The 18,785-nt window shown below is 43.9% G+C and overlaps 1 protein-coding gene across 3 annotated transcripts; it reads left to right on the top strand.

Moving 5' to 3' along the window:
• Nucleotides 1–6,655: 6,655 nt before the first annotated feature.
• Nucleotides 6,656–18,538, top strand: LOC141471108 (3 beta-hydroxysteroid dehydrogenase/Delta 5-->4-isomerase-like). 3 transcript variants are annotated; one of them, XM_074157522.1, is made up of 4 exons: nucleotides 6,656–6,845; nucleotides 6,973–7,193; nucleotides 12,482–12,646; nucleotides 16,558–18,538. In XM_074157522.1, exons 2-4 carry the CDS (start codon nucleotides 7,040–7,042, stop codon nucleotides 17,370–17,372), a joined length of 1,134 nt encoding a protein of 377 aa, XP_074013623.1. In that variant the 5' UTR covers nucleotides 6,656–6,845; nucleotides 6,973–7,039; the 3' UTR covers nucleotides 17,373–18,538. The 3 variants fall into 3 exon arrangements, with proteins under 3 accessions (XP_074013623.1, XP_074013630.1, XP_074013638.1); XM_074157529.1 differs by having other exon boundaries at nucleotides 6,664–6,709; nucleotides 16,558–17,563; XM_074157537.1 differs by lacking the exon at nucleotides 6,656–6,845 and having other exon boundaries at nucleotides 6,948–7,193; nucleotides 16,558–17,563.
• Nucleotides 18,539–18,785: the final 247 nt, after the last annotated feature.

Genomic DNA, 18,785 nt, shown 5'->3' with positions numbered 1-18,785 from the left:
CCAGTTTGGTGGATCTGGAGAACTACGTGGCCAAGTTTCAACAAGAAAGTGCCAGCTCTACTCCCATGAAACTACCTATGAGCTTCTCTGGTCAAAGCTCTATCTTGGCAGAGAATAGGTGCTGGTTTTTCTGAGGAGGAGAAGATGTGCTCCACCAGTTCCCACTGAGCACATTGCCCACTGGCTCCTGGTGTACAAGGGAAAGGGGGGCAGCAGCAGCACCTCCTTTGCACATATCTTAGAAGAACCAAATGATGCTCATTAGGTCCTAAACTTGCTAGAAGAGAGGCTTCCAGCTTATGCAAATGGCAGCGGCTGAAGGTGCCTGCTGGCAGACCTGAGTCATCTGGCTAAGCTCTGGAGAGGAGCAGGATTTCCAGCATGCTGCCTCTGATACCTCTCAGCAACCTTCCCACTAAGCATTTGGTTTTTTGTTAGATCTGTTTCTGGATACTGTGGAAGACCTGGACATCAGGCTTTAGGAGCTGTGGGGGAGGGAAGAGGAAAAAAAAAGTCACAAAAAATGAGTCATTGCCAGTGACTAGCTTGAGGCAGTGAAGCATTTTCATGACTCAGGACATTAATCCTTTTCCATGGGGCAGCCAGCTGCTTCTGTTGCCACTAGCAGGCAGTGAGAGGGAGCAGATGCCTGAATGCACCTGTGCATGAGTGGTGCCTGAATGTCTTCTGGAGCTGATGCTGTGACATGGGAAAGTAGATGCTGAGAGGCTGGTACAACTGTACTGAAAAATCATCCATTTCTCACCTGCATTTTGCTTCAATACTTTTCACTTGCAGTCAGACTCTCTCGGTGCTCCATGCATGGCATGGCTGGCCTGCTCATGCCCCTCCTCACAGCAGTCTGCGCTCCTTGGAGCAGGGGTACTGCTCAAGGCTGCTCTGCTGAAGCAGAAAAACCTCTCATTTCAGAGGTCCCAGCTTTCAGGGTCCCAGCTTTCATTTAAAGCCAGCAAAAACAAGTTGCTGGAAAGAATGTGATTGTTACAATTGTAAAGGAAATCTTTCAAGAAGGAAAGCCATCTTAAGAAACTCAGAGACGTCTGCTGGAGCTGAAACAATCATGATGGAAATTGTCTGCAGAGCTGAGCTGGCTTGTGGTGGCTTCATTTACACCATTGTTGAGTACCATGAGAGTGAAATCTGTTTTAAAGGAAAGACAATGCCACATCATGAAAATAAGCACAATGGTTTATTTTACGATTTGGGAAGAAAGAGCTTGTAACTCACCTTCTCTGTTTTTCCCATGGCACTGAAGCTGGGGGATGGAGGGTAGGAGGGCAAGTGGAGCTGAAGGACATGCGAGCCCTACTAAAAGTAGCCAAACAAATTGCAGCCTTAGATCAAGCTGTTCTATAGGTTTGTTGTATAAGATAGCATAAACGTCTTAAACCAGAAATGTTTGCAGAGGCCACTAATTTGCAACCTCCGATGTCTAGTGCAGTGCACCTGCAGCCAGATTTGAAGAGACGTGGAGCCCTTGCAAGTGAAATGAAGGTCAGTAGGAGCCCAGGACTGCAGGCATTTGGAATAAGCAGCATCACGCAGCTGAAATATCTTGTTCTCCAGTCCTGTCTCTTGCTGTTGGCCCTTTACAGCCATACATTTTTCTGTCTGATTTTTCAAACTATACAATGATACAGTATATCCTCCTAGCCCTTTTTCCCCTTTCAGATCAGCATGTATTCCAAAATGGAGGCAATGCCTGTGCACTTGGCTAGTTCTGCATGCCCCTGGGAGTAAGGGGAAGGGAAGATTCTACCAGGCAGGTTTCTGCAAGTATCATGCCACTGGGATCAGTACCAAAAGGGAACTGCTACAGAATCGGGCATCTGCATCCTGGGGGCAAATGATAAAGACACTCTTCACGTGAGGCTTCAAGGGCAAGCCACTGCCTGTGGCAGAGTACCACCTCTGGGGCAAAAAGCCAGCTCGCAGAGGTGCAGACCCCCTTTGACAGCCTGCTTGGCAACTGGCAGATGCCCTAGTGCCCACTTCCCTGGCATGCATGGGAGGAGTCACGCTATCAAGAAGCGACCTTCTGCATAAGCCCTACTTTAAATCAGCCTTAAGGAGGCAGAATAGAGAAGCTAGTCCTGTTAGCTCACTCTGTTTAGACCTGAATTTCTCACAGAGATAACAGTGTCTGCAGTGATCTTCCAAAGGCCTTCACATGGAGGCCTTCCTCTCCGTTCCAGTAATAATAAACCTTGCCAGTAGACTGACAGCTCAGCAGATAAGACTGAGGAATATCAGTACATCGCACAGTTTGATGGACTTCAAGGATGTACAAGAAGAGGCTGAGACAACTGGGTGCGCTCAGTCCTGAGAAGTCTAAAGGTAGGAGGAAGGTGGATCTCATTGTTATCTTTTACCACTTGGTTGGAGGGAAGAGAGAAGATGCAGCCCAACTTCTCGGATGTGCACAGTAAAAGGGTGAAAGGCAATGGACACAAGTTACAATGAGGAAAGTTCCAGCTAAAGATTAGTGGGAAAAAAATCATCAGGAGGGTGGTCAGACACTGCAAACAGAGGGTTTGCGAAATCTCCATCCTTAGATATGGAGACGGTCCTGAGCAACCTTGTCTAGTCTGATGCTGCTTTGAGAAGAGGTGGGTCAGAGACCTCCAGAGGCTACTTTCAATCTAAATTGTTGAGTTACATCACAGAATCATAGAGCCACACATCAGATCTGTACTCTGCTGTACTGGTGCATTGCTGTGATCAGCCACCATGGAGCTGCAGAGGCAGCACCTATATCTCTGTGAAAGATGCTTCAGAAAGCATTTTCTGAGGAAAAAGAAACCTATTTCGTGAGTGAGCTTAAAATAGGAGCTCACAGGATTTGAACAGGCTGACAGCCTATTGAACAAGCCCATCCTACAACTTTTCCAAGACTTTTTCAAGTTTTTTTAGGATCTGGATTAAGCTTTTGCCAATGCGTACCAAAGTCTCATGCCACCTTGTCTACACACTGCCCTGCTTTCTGTATTTGATTGTTTTGAATATCTCCAATACAAATTCACGCAAGGTCAAGTCTTTTGAAAGAACTGTGCCCAAAGAGATTGTAAACATGTGGGTTAAGGACTAATCAAACCCTGCTGCCTCCCAACATCCCTGGGGGATGTAGCAGGGACAGGGAATCAGACTATTTACAAGGGTAGTTTATCTACAAAATGGATCCAAATATAAACATTTTCCTTTGGCATATGGTGAAAAGTTCTATGGCCTTTAAATATATAATTTATTCATCAATTTCAGTTTAGGAAACACAGTTCTGCTGAACTACAGGGAAAATGAAACTGAACGTTTTTTTCTAGCTAATTGCCTGACCGGTACTGTCTAATATAGCAAAGAATATTACAATTAAGTCTTTCTGATTTTGAAGATCATGTAATGAAAGTTTGCAATCACTTTCTCCCTTCTACCAAAAGAATTTTGATACTACTGAAATAGGAGATATTTTCTTTTTCAGGTTTGAATACACAGAAACATTGAGGCCTCTTAAGGTGGTTATCTTCATACTGTGGTTAAAGCGTCTTAAAACTGTTCCCCACTGTGAGAAATGGTATTTAGTCAGAGTTTGATTCAGCACAGCTGTCCAAAAGTTAATTATTTAAGTTTTGTTGCCTCTTCTCAATGTGTAACCAGAAGAGAGAGGAAAATGTTTCAAGGAGGGAACAGTGCCTCCCCCCTTGAAGGGGAGGTTTCCTGGAGTAAATCTACATCTCAAAGTACACCCTCTTTCGCAGAGCTGCCAGCACGTAGGCATTTTGAGCTTATGGGCTTATGATGGTAAGAAAAACATACGAGAACACGAGAAGCACATGAATTTTTTATCGCCTTTTGATCACAATTGCTCTATGTTTAGACAGCAAAAGGTCCAGTTAAATAACGAGCCTGCCTTTGCTTTTTACTACTTCAGCTCTCATCAATCTGGACAACAGGGCAGACTCCAGAGATCCCTTTCCTAAACCAGTTTTCTTTTCTGGATAAAAGGATCTGTCCTTCTTTCTTAATCCTGCATCGTTTCTATTGCCTGATTGCACAACTAAACAGCATTGCCCTCTGTAAAAGCATAATATTTTATCTTACCTAAAACTTCTGTGCTTTGCAATGTTATTGCATTTATTCACTCCAGTATTATGATACAGTTTGTTCTCAATGTCACTGGGAATTTTCCCTTCACTGTTTCTCTCTTGCTGTCGTTTCATCCCAAACCCTTTTTCTCATTGTGACAAGACTAAGAAAATGTGTTCTTTTAACAGCAGCCCGCCATTGCCCCGAAGTATCTCTGTCACGGTAACCACCAGTAAAGCTGGAGGATCAACATTGCTCCTGAACCACCAGATTAGGGACACAGATGTGATGGGACAGAGTGGATTGCATATGTACTAAGTTATGAATTTAGTCCATGTATAGCAATTCTCCAACAAAAGCCAAAATTTGCAAGCTCTGATTTTCTAAAATGACACTCTTAGACATGCAACCCATTTTGCCATCCACCTCTGTGTACATCAGCAAAATATCGTGAAGGCCTTGTTTTATGATAAAGTCAAGGAGGAGAAGACAACATTGTTAAAAAATGGCTATGCCTTGACACAGAATGCAGAGCTGACAAACTTCTTAGATGTTGCTGAATCATGTTTTAGTCTGCAAATCCCAGACCCATGCAACAGCTCTGAATTTCTTCAAGTTGTTCCTGTTGGTCAGGGGTCTGGTGGGCTCTGGCCTCGTTGCTCATTGATACCGTTCTGGGGCGCACAGCGCATTCCAGCATTTGCCTCTGTGTCCTTCCAGGAACAGCAGCGCCAGCCTTGTTTGCAGCACAGAGGAGCTGTTGTGCCACCCAGCAATCCCATAGAGCAGTTTCCAGAAGAAAGAGCGGGAGAAAAAGTTGTCTCTAGCTGAGATCGCAGGAAGCACCAGTGGGTCCGTGCTTGAACAGAGCAAACTGCTGCCGACTGATCCCTGACATTCACAAGTGGCAGGTCAAATGAAGGCTGCTATGTAGCAATGTAGAAAATTCCCTCGAACTATGCCAAGCATTTGGCCCAGCAGTAGCTAAGAGGACAAAAGCACTACAGCAATAAATCTCCCTACAGTCAGTCCCCTATGCAGCACACATATTCTCATATAAAGCACTATCCCTGCTCAAGTTGGTTTAGGAGGCTATGTTGTGTTGTCTTTTTTTATAATGCCTCTTCAAAGCATTTTATTTCCATTTTAAAAGTAAAAAGGAACGACTATTTCAGAGAACACTGGTTGCAGCAGCAGGCTTTGGTCAGTTATTTTTCCTTGCAAAACGCATGAACTGCACAAAATTAACTTGCAGCAGCTTCTGATAAGAACATCCAATGTCAAGGTTCTGACTGAGAGAAGCCAAGGAAAGAAGCACTGATAATTTTTTTAAAGCTTTGTTGGGGTTAGGGAAAGATTTTCAAGGACGCTGTGATTGAAACAGTTGCCAGAACTTCCTCATCTGTGTCAGCTAGAAACTCTTTTCTCCTCCAACAGAAAGGGTTTTGCTGTCCTGCTGTCACTTCCAGGCCCAGTTTTACTCTAAAAAAGTTACAGTGTGGGGGTGCTGCTTCTTCTATAGCTTTTCTCCAGGGCTGTATTTAATGAGTGAACAAAATCCATGACCGCAGAATAAAAAAGGGAGTTCAGGAGTTAGTCGCATGAGTCCAAATGAAGCATTTTTAGAGGTTCATTGCAACCGTCCCTGAAATCAGTGATCCCCTTTCCAGTGATAGCTGTGTTGCTGGGCTTCTTTGTAACGTCCCGTAGCAGGACACCTTGCTTAAGCCTTTCTCTTAAGCTGTAAGAGAAATACAGCTCCAGTCAGTGTGTCCTGACTGCACACAAAGAGCTGGCAATATAATGTAGTACCAGTGCAGGTACTATGAGCTAAAGCCTAAGCCCTGTCCTGGTCTCACACTGGAAAAGAGTTTTGCTCAAACTGGAGTGAAACCGTGGGGAGAAATACCCGGGCATTTTCCCTGTATTTTGGAGATGTATAAAGTAATGACACAGTTCACTGCAAAGGCACAAACAGACAGATACACCCTTATATAACAATACACTAGGTGCTCTCACACTAGACATTTCAGAGGTGAATCTATTTCTCCAGCAGCTTTAATTTAAGCAGCCTATACATTAGATCATCACTTCAAATGCCTTGAGGATACTGAACATATACAAAATCCCAGAAGTTATTTTTCTGCCTCGCACAGACAGAATGAGAAACCCACGCTATAATGGGGAGCCCAGTATGCAAAAAAACTATAGCAGTAGAGTCTACCTCTCAAACAGTTATAAACATCTACTCCTGCTGTTTCAATTTATTTTTAATTTTAATGCTCTGTCCCTTCATATCAACACTGTATTACACAAGCAAGCGCAGCTACAGAGAATTATCCGTATGAGGGATTACACTCTGAGGATTTATGTGTGCAGAACCACATCTAGGCAAGCGCTCAGACCTTGCCACATCCAGAGCCTTCCTCTCTGAGAGGGGAGGAGGAGTGGGAGCACCCCATTCGTTTGCAGCAGAGGAGGCACGCGAGAGGGAGGGAAAGCAAAAGGACCGAGGTGGTGCTCTGTGGTATATAAATACAGGCAAATCTTCCCCCACAGCCTTTTGAGTGCTAGAGAGGTAGAACCAAGGATTGAGGCAGACTTTTGTGGGGTTTGTTTGGCATTGAAGTTGATTTTAAGCATTTTCAGATTTCTTAATTTCTTTAGTTTGTAGTAGTTTGCAAATAGTCTTTTTCTTCACATGGAAAAACCTGTAGGCTACTTCTGAATAGGAATAGCTAGCAAAAGTAAGACATGCTTTAAAAATTGTTGTTTAATGTAAGGCTTAGAGTTTGTTTTCCAGTAGTCTCTCTTTCTGTAACAACCTTTGGTTTGTAAAGACTCCAGAGGTTGATGTCGTGTTCTTTTCCTCAGGCAGGAGGTGAACCAGCCGGTCTAAGCACAAGAGATCCCGTTCACCACCAAAGAGCAGCGCAGAGCAATGTCCCTGGCTGGGGTAAGCTGTCTGGTGACAGGAGCAGGAGGGTTTCTTGGCCAGAGGATTGTCCGCTTGCTGTTGGAGGAAGAGGAGCCGCTGGCTGAGATCCGACTGCTGGACAAAGCCTTTAGCAATGAAGCACTCGGGAGATTTGGAAGTAAGTACCATCTCGCGAGGTGTATGTGTTGTGGATATATGTACTGTTGTGTCAGGTGGATAGCACGGAAGTCTTCACCTCCCACCCAAACCCAGATTTGCAGATAGAGGTTTTATTTCAAGGATGTCTTGCTTTATACCTCCCTCCCCCTCTGGCACAGAAATCAGATGTAAAATGTAAGAGCAAGAGTTTTCTTTGCCAGACCTGAGACTTCTCTAGATCGGAAGAGAGACCTATGTACTGTTAATGCAGTAAAGAGGTTGCCTTCCGCCTGACTTCTATTACATTAAAACCCACAGAGCAAAATTAGTGCTAAAATCTCAGCACTTCTGCTGGGGGGAAGGGAAATGCAAGCATTGCTATACCTGGGGGGGGGCGAAGGGAGCTGTGTAACCCAGAGCATACTGTCCTGGGCTCTGATGTGCTAGACTAGAAGGCAGTGGCAAAGTCGTGGGCACAAGTGCTAATGGTTTTCTTCAACCTGTGATTAGTTTGGTTAATAGTGATCTGCTGACTGAGAGTTGTGATGAGGTATCTTAAAAACTTGTTGTTATTATCATTATCGAACCCTTTTGTGCTATGCACAGAATAGACAGGACCCATTTGCAAAGGGCAAGTCAGGACTGTGACTTCTTGAATGGACTGGAGACAGCACAAATGAGTGATATGCCCAGTGTCAGAAACGACCTGTGGCGGGGAAAGCAGCTCAGAGTATTATGTTTTAAATGTCCCCTTTCCTGGGATCCTGAGCACATCTATAAAAAGGCATGCAGGAACCTAAGTTCAAACATGTTCTTAAGTGCCAACATCACAGACATTTACTTGGCAATGCTTTGCTCTATCACATCTTAACCTCAAGATTATTCTTCCTCTATATAGGCTACTATATGGGAATTCTCATGGAATATCCCCATACAATTTGCTAAAGACCCACAATCTTTCTAGGTGTTTAATTGTCATCCACGAAGAGTAACAGTGCACCATAAACCTCATTCAGTGTTTCACTGAGGATTTGATAGATGCCCTTGAGCCTTGTAGCAGCCCTTCCTGCTCTGATTTCCAGGCAGTTCTCGCAGTAACAAAACCTGCAGCTGCAGTAGAGGCTGAAGCTCTTGCAGCAGCAGGAGTGTGTGTAGTTTAGCACTGATGCAGCAGGAGCAACCGAAGCATCTGTGCTGCTTCAGGCCAGGAGAGCTCTGGGGGGATAATGGAGCTTCCCAGGGAGTGAAAATGACTGTGTGAGCACAATCTTGGTTGGGCTGCAGTAAAGGTTTCGCTGTTTCTTTTTTTTTTAATAGGAAAGCTCTATGCCCTATTTCCTTATCCTCCCTCCTTCTTCCACTGAATGCTGCCCAGACACTCCCTCTCCAATTCTTGAAACATTCTCTTTCAAGCTCTTCTCTAGCACAGTGACTTCTATTCCAAACGCAGGTCTGCTGCAAAAACTTGGGGGCTGGAGCCTTCTGACTTGCATTATTTTTACTGCAGGGACTTTTACTTGCTGGCATATGTTGCTTGGATATTTTTAATAGCCAGGAGCAGAGCTGAGTGGTTTTCTTACTCACTAAGCTCTTGAGTACCTTTTACTTGCAATATCTTTGCAGAGTCAGGGCTTTGGGTAGTAAGACACAAGAGTACGTTCAAGTTACAGCTCTTTGTGCCAGGAGACACTCAGGGACATTTCTCTCTTGTCCAAGCAAGTTTCCTGCTGAGACCTTGACCATTGCACTTAGACTGTAGAAAACCAGCGGCATTTGTGGTGTTCCACAGCCCTAGGGAGTCCAGGATGACCCAATCAATGTCAAGTGCTGTGAGCTGGAGTCTACCCAGTTACACTGTGTGGTGGAGAATGAATGTCACGTTCAACATGGTAGTTTGGTGCCTTGGGTTTCCTACATCCCATCTTCACTTCAAATTTATCTTTCTGACTTTCCTGTGCTTCTACTTATGCAATTCCTTTTTTTTTGCTCACTTTTGCACTGGCACTTCCGGAAAAGTTGGAAACTCCCAGGTTGTTCTTAAGAGGATTTCTCACTATTTCAAATCCTTGACTCTCTTTTGTCTCATCCCTCTCCCCCCGAACCTTCATTTCATGTCATTCTTCACAGACAGACTTTTATAGATTGTGTGATGCTTGAGCATTGAGTGGTTTCGCACTGCTCCAGAGTAGAGGAAAGTAGAGGCAGAAGGGATGACTGTTTTTCCAGGACTTTTGCTGCGGGAAAGTTCCTGCTCTGGGAAACTTCCTCATGGCTTTTTGCAGACATTCATTTGCCTTTATGACTGCATTCAAGGGCAGAATAGCAACAGAACATCCCAGCAATTGAAATGGGAACAGAATAAACATCGCAGATTCCCTAGGTAAAGAAACGAACAAATTGCTTTACCCTTTACCAATGAAAACAAGGTGCATTTTTTAATTTTATCCTATGAATACACAAAGTAGGCCATTGTAAAAAACCATTGTAAAAAATCCAGTTAACCAGGGAAGTGAAGATCTCTCATGAGGAGCATCTTTCCCCACCATCCACCCCACAGCCTTTAGGACCTCTATAAAAGAGTACTAAGTAATTCAATCTACTAAAGTCTTACAGACATTACAGTTTGCTTGAACTTCAAACAACACATAGGAAAGAGAAAGACAGTTTAGGGCAAATAGTCCAACTGTATTGCTGAGTCAGACACTGCTCACAACAGGAGATTTAATTTTGTCAAGTAATCATTGCATTTCCAAGCAAAAACTACCCCAAGCAAACAGGGAGAACTACTTGCAGGTCAGAGGACACAGAAACCATTGGTGAAGTAGAAGAACTTTGCCAATGGTTAGATACTTTCTCATAACCACTGTATGCAAAAATAGAGAGCTGGGTTGAATTTGTTTTCTCTTCTTCCTGCCCCCACCCCTCCACCCCTTCCGTGATAGATGTGCTTTTTTGACACCAGGGCAATGATTTGTCCAGATGCAAACCAAGTTTTTCTCTGCTGTCCACCTCAGAGTGAAATCACTGTCTGTCAGTCATTTCTTCTTTCCTCTCTCTGCTTCCAAGCTCAACTGTAGTTTTCCTCTTCCCCCAGAGCAAAACAAGATCAATCTGCTGATTCCTGACATCTGGCCGGTGCTGGTAAAGTGAACAAGGCTGATACTGTACTTACCAGGGCAACTTGTGCTGAGTAAAGTGGAATGGAAGAGCACCTTTCCTGCCTTATAGCACACACACAACTTAAATTGCAAGCCCAAACAAGGTGCAAAGCAGCTAGTCAGCAGCTTTCTGGTGACTGATACCAACTTTCCCTGTCATCAGCTTTAAAAACGACAGGTTTCTTTTGTATTTTTCCTGGAAGCTTTGATTTGCATGTGTAAGAACTTCAATTTTCTGAACTTCTGCCTAGGCACAGCAACCACTCTGAAGGGGCCACATATCAGAATTTACACTGTGAAAACCATGTATTTCAACCCTTTGGATTACTGCAACCCCATGAAACGTAACTTATGGAGAACATCAGCCTAAGGGCTGTACAAAGACTAGTATTTTTTAGGGCAAACCTAACTACCAGGGGCTTAACAAGAGGCCTGGCCCCATAGTCTGACACTTCTGTGTCCATACAAGTAGATGTCAGTGTAAACCTTCTGGAAATGGAGCCCTAGGAAATGAATGCACTCTGTAAAATAAAAGAGTGTAAGAGAGCATGTGGCAGTGACTGTGCTGGGAGGGCAATAACTCTAGATTTAGTAACAGTTCTGTAAATGTTGAGCATTTAGGCTCCCATTTCACATCTCAGACCAACTGACTGTGATGAAAAAAAAAAGACCCTTAAGCCTGTTGTGTCTGAATAATCATTAAATTAATACAGGATTACATTCTAGCGTGCTACAGAGATAATGAGATAAAACCATTTTAAAAGATACTCCTACTCAGTTCCAGACCTCAGAAGCTGTCTCTCTTAGTGTTTCTCCATTAAAGACATGGGATGAAATACTGCCTGCTTTGGAGCCAGTGAGAAAGCACTAGGATACATGGGATTTCAGTCAGGGCTGAGGCTGAAAGCTGTATAAATTAGTCAGATTCTTCTCTTATCTAAAATGGGCATTTGATTATGCTGGAAGAATGTCAGAGCATCTGCCTGTGCTGCCGAATCTCTTCCCAGTAGCTGTGCTTGGGGAGCCCTCTAGTGCAGCCACAGCAGAGGCTCATGAGAGGACTTGCTGTAATGACACGGCATCCTAAAAAGCTGTAAGTCATGCTAAGAAAGTCCTCTCCCACAGCATAACTGCAGGCAGGCCAGCAGACTTCCCAGGAGAGCAGCATGGCCTCGAACTATAAATTTCTCCAGGTGACCAGCCTGCGCTGGTACAATTTTGTTAGCGTAGTTCTGGGCTGCATATAAGCATGCTTCTGGCCAGCATAACTTAGAGGAAGGATGGCTCCAAGACCTAGGTCTGCACCAGGGTCACATGCATTAGCTGCTGGGGAAGGAGGGGGCTTAAAAAGCAGGAGTTAAAGCAAATCAGGGCTAAGGTAGCTCAGGAGAGCAGCCTTGAGAGTTCAGATTTGGACCAGGAAGATGTACATGCTAAAAATGACCCCACAGCACAGATGCTGAAATGGAGCCAGAGCTGGAGTTAGAAGAGGCATAGTAAGTCCTGGCCAAGGTGCATAAAAAAGATGAGTCAGAACTGTAAGTAATGTATTAGAAGAGATGCAATATGGGCAAGGTCAAGGGGCAGAAAATAGGTGTGAACACAGCTCCGTGCACACATGCTGCAGATGGAGAGAGATCATTCATCACCTTGAAGACAGGAGCATGCAATGCCTGGCTGTTCGGTATACTTGGGTTAACACTTTTATAAATAGCTGGTCACCAGAACACGCATAGCTAAAGGTCCCCCTGTGAACTTTAAAACAGTCACACCTGAAGGAAGCTTTAGACCCTGGCTAGCAGTGGGAAAGATTTCTCTTTTTTTTTTAAAAAAAAGAAAGAACCATGTTGAACAGGGGTCCAAAAATACTGTAAGCAATGGAAGATAGACTTCTATAGTACTGTAATCAGCACTTGATAATATAGCCATTGGAAGACACCTTCTGGTGGGGGAGAGCATCTGTCTTTTTTTTCCGTGGCCAGTCTGGCCCAAACCACAACAGCCAGCCTTAAAATATCACTCCTGTGCCCAGGCAGTCAGCACCTCCCAGGCGCAGCGTCAGCATCCACACAGCCCTTCACCACTCCTTTCAGTGCTCTTCTTAGGATGCCCATAAGGTCTTCTGCTTTGTTTTCTGCTGCTCTTACAGAGTTCCAGGGTAAGACTGAGGTGAAAATCCTGGAAGGGGACATCCGAGATGTGACGTTCCTGCACCATGCCTGTCAAGGGATCTCCCTCGTCATCCACACGGCTTCCATCATTGACACCTTGGGCCTCATAGAGAAGCAGCTGCTCTGGGAAGTGAATGTGACGGGTGAGTGGGTCAAGCACCTTTCTCAAACCCGTGTCTATTATGCGCTAATCATCATCTGTTCAGAAAAGGGAACACCTGACCTGTTTTTTTGAGCCAGATTAGCAGGGTTTTCTGCATCTTGTACAGGCATACAAATGAGCGCAAAGCATGCGTATGTGCAGCCCTGTGCAGCTCCATTGCTCTCCACACCCAGCGTGCACTGATCTTCCACTGCAGGGCACTGCAGAATCATTCAGTCTTGTCAGCAGTCACACATGCCCATCCTGACGTCTGCAAAGGCTTTGCCTTCAGTGGGGATAGCCATGATCCCATGGTCAGTGGAGATTTCTGGAAGCAATTCACCTCTGAAATCCTGATGTACATCTGAGAAAAACCAGTTCTTATTCTCCCTCCCCACCACTGCCTATGGACATTTTTGAATTTTTACAAACACTTGCAGGCTTTGGCTGCAATTACAGCAAACTTGCACTGCTAATGTCCCAGACCCTGTGGCTTTCTGCTTCCTATTCTTTTTCTTCCTCCTCTTCCGCTTTTCCTCCCATTTGCCGTTATGTCTGTGTGTGCATGGATGCAGTTTAGAGAAGCAGGCGCTCTCACACCTTGAGCTTATCATTAAAAATCCCCCAACAAACTCAAGGCTATGGGAGGGAGGCCTTTCGGTGACTTCTTACTCAGGGATGGGATCCCCCTTTCTACTAAGGAGCCCTTGTTCTTCATGAAAAGATCAGATTAAAGGGGAAGATTTTTGGCTTAGGAATGGCCTGTGTGGCATCAGTTGTCAGGAAATTTAAATATATTTCCTAAAAGAACAACTTCATCCCCTTCCCTGTGATCCCAAAACCCTCTGTGCCTTTCACACTGACCTCCCTGGCTGTGTTGTCTCAGCTCCTTGGTGAGGATTTGGGGAAGATGTTCTTATTTACATGGATAGTTTTCTTGGTTCTTTGTTCCTCTCTGGCACAGATACAGGGCTGCTTCACAGAAAAACAAGGAACATATTTTTACAGGCACCACTTTTACAAATATTGGCGACTCATCAGTGTTCAGAGCAAGAGAGCGTGCTTTGTAGTCGAGTTGTCTCTCACATGCACCTTAAAACCAGTGCATTTTGCCTGTTTTGCCTGGCTCTTTGCCTGTACATTCAGCTTCCAGACCCTTTCATTTCTTCTCAAAGCCACAAATTGTCAGTGATGGCAAATTTGAGGCCAGCGGGCAGCTTCCTAGGTCTCTGCCAGGAGGGAAGAGCAGAAAGGCAAGTTTCTGTAAACCTGTGCATTGGGTAGTATGAAAAATAAATATACAGGAGTGGCAGTTCGGAAACACGATTTGTAAAGCTCTCTCTTTATGACCATACTCCTGCTACAGTCTGTTTTTCACAGCAGAATGTGTTGCCTAAACCCATGGGGGAAAAAACAACAAAACCCCAAACAAATATTAAAACGTCCCAAAAGCAGAAAGCTCTCTAGCTGTGAGCTGGAATCAGAGCTAGAAAGTTTATTAAGTCTGCCCCATCGTTCCTTTTGGCGGGTGTAGACTTCAGCACAAAGTATCTAGGCTTTCATAAATCTTTCAGATGCCCCCTCAGCAGAGTCTGCCTGTGTGTAAAAAAAGCTCACTGGGCCAGTGAGGGTTCACTGATAACACTTGGTATAATAAAAGCACACACCAGACCTGCTCCCAGAGCAAACTGACCCTAAGGAGAGTCAGCAAATACTGCAGTCCTATTTCTCTCCATTTCCATTCTGATGCTCTGCTGGCTTTCTGACCAGTCAAGACACTGCTACATGCTTAATAGATTTGCAGGATGAAAATTTTCTTTCTCCTGGAAAACAGAACTTTTATAATACAAATGTGTCAAGGTATCAGATGTGGATGTTCACAAACCAGAACAGAAGGAAACACATTAAACTTGCCATGATACAGGGCTTTCCTTTGTGTCACATGCCACACAATGTCTCAGAGCAATAATATCCTTTTAGGAAGGGGAGAAAATTTTTAGAAGGGAGGGAATTAAGAAAATAATTAAATATAATCCAAACAAAAGTACCCACTGTGAATCAGATCCTCAGCCAGAAGGGCTTTGTGTGCAAGCAAAACTTATCGAGACCTGCTCCACAGAAGATTTACTTTATTTACATGCTATGTGAAAGACGCTCAAATTCCCATTACTGTAAGAACCTTTTCATTTTTTATGTACAACTTTGATTTGCAAATAAAACACATTTTATATGAGTGAAATTGATCTTGAACAGATACCAACTGCCAAGATAAATTTTATGTTTGCTTTTTTTAGAACTTGCTATCTCATTTGATTTTATCTAGCCCTTCTGCACTTTATTACTTTCCTGCACTTTCTAAACAGTATTGATGGCAGGAACTAAGCCATTAATTTTAAAAATAATGTATCTTATTAATTATTTGTTTCCCAGATGACTCTGCCTTGTGTCATCTAAACACAGTGACTTGCATGAACTCACTTTTCATGTGAATTTATTCCTGGCTGTGTAACATTTTTTTTTTGCACTTTGGTGTTTCTTAAAGCCTCTTCCAGATTTACTTCCATTTGTTCCAACTTCTTTCTTTTTCTTGTTCAAGCTTGAAAAAAGAAATTTTGGTGCCCTAACAATATTCAGTTCAATAATTCTTCCCTCCTCCACTCATTAATGGGTCCATATTTTGCTGCCAGTATTTCTTGGTCCCCTGAACCCCCTTTATTCATTATATTCTCTTTAGCAATGCGAGCCTGCTCTGCATTGTTCTGCCTTTAGTTGTTGTTATAACAGACTGAGCAGACTTGTTAGATCATTTATGTGCCTCAATGCCTCACTGCTAGTGTTTGATTTTATCCCCGTGATTTTAGGTCACACTCTTCTGATATCATATCAGTCATTTTGATTTAATGTTCCTTTGCCAAAGATATTTTCAAATGTCTTTTGAGCTGTATCTTCTGTTCCAAAGTCACTGGCTCTTTCATACATGATCTCTCTCATTACACCATGGACAACTAAGGCATTGTTTTGCCTCAAAGGTCAGAATAAAAAGGAAAGAGTCTACTTGCAATTAAAACAATTCAATTTCTTAAAATATTTATTTTCCCCTCCAATGTGCTTTGCTAGCTTAACCCTCTTTGCTGCTTGAAAGACCTCAAACCTGCCAGTTGAACTCTGCTCTCCTCAATGAAACATTATGATAGGATTTTAAAAGTAAGAAATCCTGTGTTACTGCAAGAAAAAGCCAGAATATGCTGGAAAAGGAGGCATACATACATGAGCATCACTTTGCTCACTGCACTCTATGCTCTTTGACTACATGGTACCATGCGTTGTTCCGACAGAAGATCTTTCCCTTCAAGTGTTTCTCTGAAGCCAATTGAATAGTGGATAGACTCCCACCGGATGAAGCTGCTTTTGGAGCAAACCTTCAGGCCCCACATTAATTCTGTCCTTGCTTAGCAAACCACCAAAGAGCATCCTCAAGTCTGGAAAACAGGGGCTTCAGCATACAGGATGGATGGTACCTAATGAAAGGGATAGCTTCTGAAGGTTCTCTGCCTTAAGCCAAGTAAATCCAACCAACAGGCACAAGACCCTGAATCTGTGGTCAGCATCCATGCTAACCTATGCAAGAGCAAAATTTGACTCTTGGCATCAAAAACCCCACAACATGCAATTAAGACCAAGTGTACATCCTTGTCTAACTCCAACAGGTGCACTGACACCACTTAAATACACATGCAGAACAGGTTCAATTTCATTGAACATTCTCTCTGCCCAGTTCAGGACAGGATCCTTCCAGCTGCAGAGAGGGGACATCTGGCCAAGCTCAGGCCAGAGATGCTGTTTCGGATCTAAAAAGCCCACTTTCCCCTGCTTGGAGAGCTCTAGACTGACTTACATGTTTCTCTTTTGAAGGTACTAAACTACTGCTGGAGGCATGTGTCCGCTGTAACGTCCAGCACTTCATATATACCAGTACCTTAGAAGTGGCAGGCCCAAACTGCAAAGGTGACCCGATTTTCAATGGTGATGAAGATACAGCTTATGACGGTGAATCAAAATCTCCTTATGCCCAGAGCAAGAGACTAGCAGAGGATTCTGTGCTGAAAGCAGATGGCCAGGTGTTAAAGGATGGTGGCACACTGATGACTTGTGCTTTGAGACCCATGTACATTTTTGGAGAAGGATGCCCATTTCTTCAAGGTCATCTGGATAAGTGTCTTTTGAACAAAAATGTCTACCTGCGCTTCTCCAGGAAGGAGGCTTTGGTGAACCCCGTATATGTGGGGAACATTGCCTGGGCACACGTGCAGGCAGCCAAAGCCCTGAGGGTCCCACAGAAAGCCAAGCACATCAGGGGGCAGTTCTACTACATCTCAGATGACACTCCTCATATGAGCTATGCAGACCTAAATTACGAGCTGACCAAGGACCTGGGGTTTGGAATTGAGCCCCGGCTCCCCATGCCTCTGACAATGCTGTATTACTTCTCGCTGCTGCTGGAGATTGTGAGCTTTTTGCTCAGGCCCTTTGTCAGATACATCCCCTCCACCAACCGTCACCTGGTCACTCTACTGAACACCCCGTTCACTTTCTCTTATAGAAAGGCACAGAAGGATTTTGGCTATGTGCCCCGCTACACATGGGAAGAGGCCAAGCAGTGCACCGCACAGTGGATTCTCTCCATAGTCCCACAGAGAAGGGTGTACTTGAAAAGCAAGGCTGCCTAATCTTAAAATGAGCTGAGACCTGGCTAAACAAGTAGGGCCAGGAGCCAGAGGAGAGCGGGGTGAACAGCAGCAGCAGATAACTACAGCACATTTAAATGAAGACTTCGTGTAACAGGCCCCTCATCTCCCCATCCCCCCAACCACCGCCACTACCCAGAATAAATAAAAGTGAAATGTTCATTTGTTTGTTGAAAACAGTCTGATCGGGGTAGCTTGACTGTATGCTCCACATCCACTTCTACATCTTGTGCAGCACAAAGACAGTATTTTACTAAGACTCCACACAGTCCCTGGTGTGAGCACATGAGCCTTTCTTTTCACTCCACTCCACCTTTAGGGCTTTTGTAAAGCACGGTTTGTCCTAGAACTATGATTATACTTTACAAATATATACTACTCAGCCATACCCTACTCACTCAGCTCTTGCCAGACTTAGCAAACACGCAGCAGGAAGAAGCCATCTGATTGCAAAAGCTGTTAAAAGTCTTGCTCACTTTTTCAAGAGTGTTGCCCAGTTTCACGTGCCATTCAGCCGACAGTCAACCTGGAGAGCAAATTTGGAGACTGTAAGCATTGTGAGGCCAAAAGTACAATGTAAGTGCAACATAGTTTTATTTAGGACAGTTTGTGGGGGAAGAGATTTGGTCAGGTGAAGAATTCCTCATCCATTCCCATTTTCCTAGTTACCAACTTTGCAATAAATCTGATGGCTGCCCAGTAAAACAACAGCTTCAGCAAGATAAAACGGAGAAAAATATTGCAGGACAGCCTTGGTCACTGAAGGGTTTCCATTGCAGAGGCAAGACATTTGTAAACACTGAGGAAAAATAAACAGTGCTGAAAAAATCACGCTATTTCCAGGTTTCAGCTAGGAACAAAGTGTAACTTTAGCTGATAGATACACATGTGCTGTCCCCATGCTTTTCTGATGGCCATATGAGTTTCTGCAGAATGTGTAACTTGACTTTTAGGCCAAAAATGCAGAACTTGTCTGAACATATAGATGTGATCTAGTGTTTGCTTCTTAAACATACAGCTCACCTGCTGAAAACAGCTCTAAAAGGTGGGAATTTCTCTCTTCTGTTCAGGATGATGTGAACAGACACATTTTACCTAACTCAGTACTAATGTAAATAAATCACATTTCCAGAGATGCTGGCAGCTTGAAGGCTGTGTTGAGTTTAATTATTCAGTGTCCTAGACATTTGATAGTCCTAGTGCAAATATTATCATTTTCTTTAGTAACATCTTAGGTTAAGTATGTAAGATCCAAAGCAGCCAAATACCAGCCACCAGAACTTCCAGTCATATTCTGGGGACACAGAAATAAGGTTTCCAGGCTCCCACTGAAGGCTTTGTAAACACTCAGCAAACTAGTCCTGTGGAAGCTATTTGAATGTTATCACTTCACAG

The sequence above is a fragment of the Numenius arquata genome, chromosome 1 (genome assembly GCF_964106895.1).
Source record: "Numenius arquata chromosome 1, bNumArq3.hap1.1, whole genome shotgun sequence".
Taxonomy (NCBI): Eukaryota; Metazoa; Chordata; class Aves; order Charadriiformes; family Scolopacidae; genus Numenius; species Numenius arquata.
This window is presented reverse-complemented; position numbering and strand designations above follow the sequence as displayed.

Coding starts and splice junctions, on each gene's coding strand:
- LOC141471108 (XM_074157522.1), top strand. CDS start 7,040: ATGTCCCTGGCTGGGGTAAGCTGTCTGGTGACAGGAGCAGGAGGGTTT. Junction 7,194..12,481: donor AGCACTCGGGAGATTTGGAA/GTAAGTACCATC, acceptor CTGCTCTTACAG/AGTTCCAGGGTAAGACTGAG. Junction 12,647..16,557: donor CTGGGAAGTGAATGTGACGG/GTGAGTGGGTCA, acceptor TCTCTTTTGAAG/GTACTAAACTACTGCTGGAG.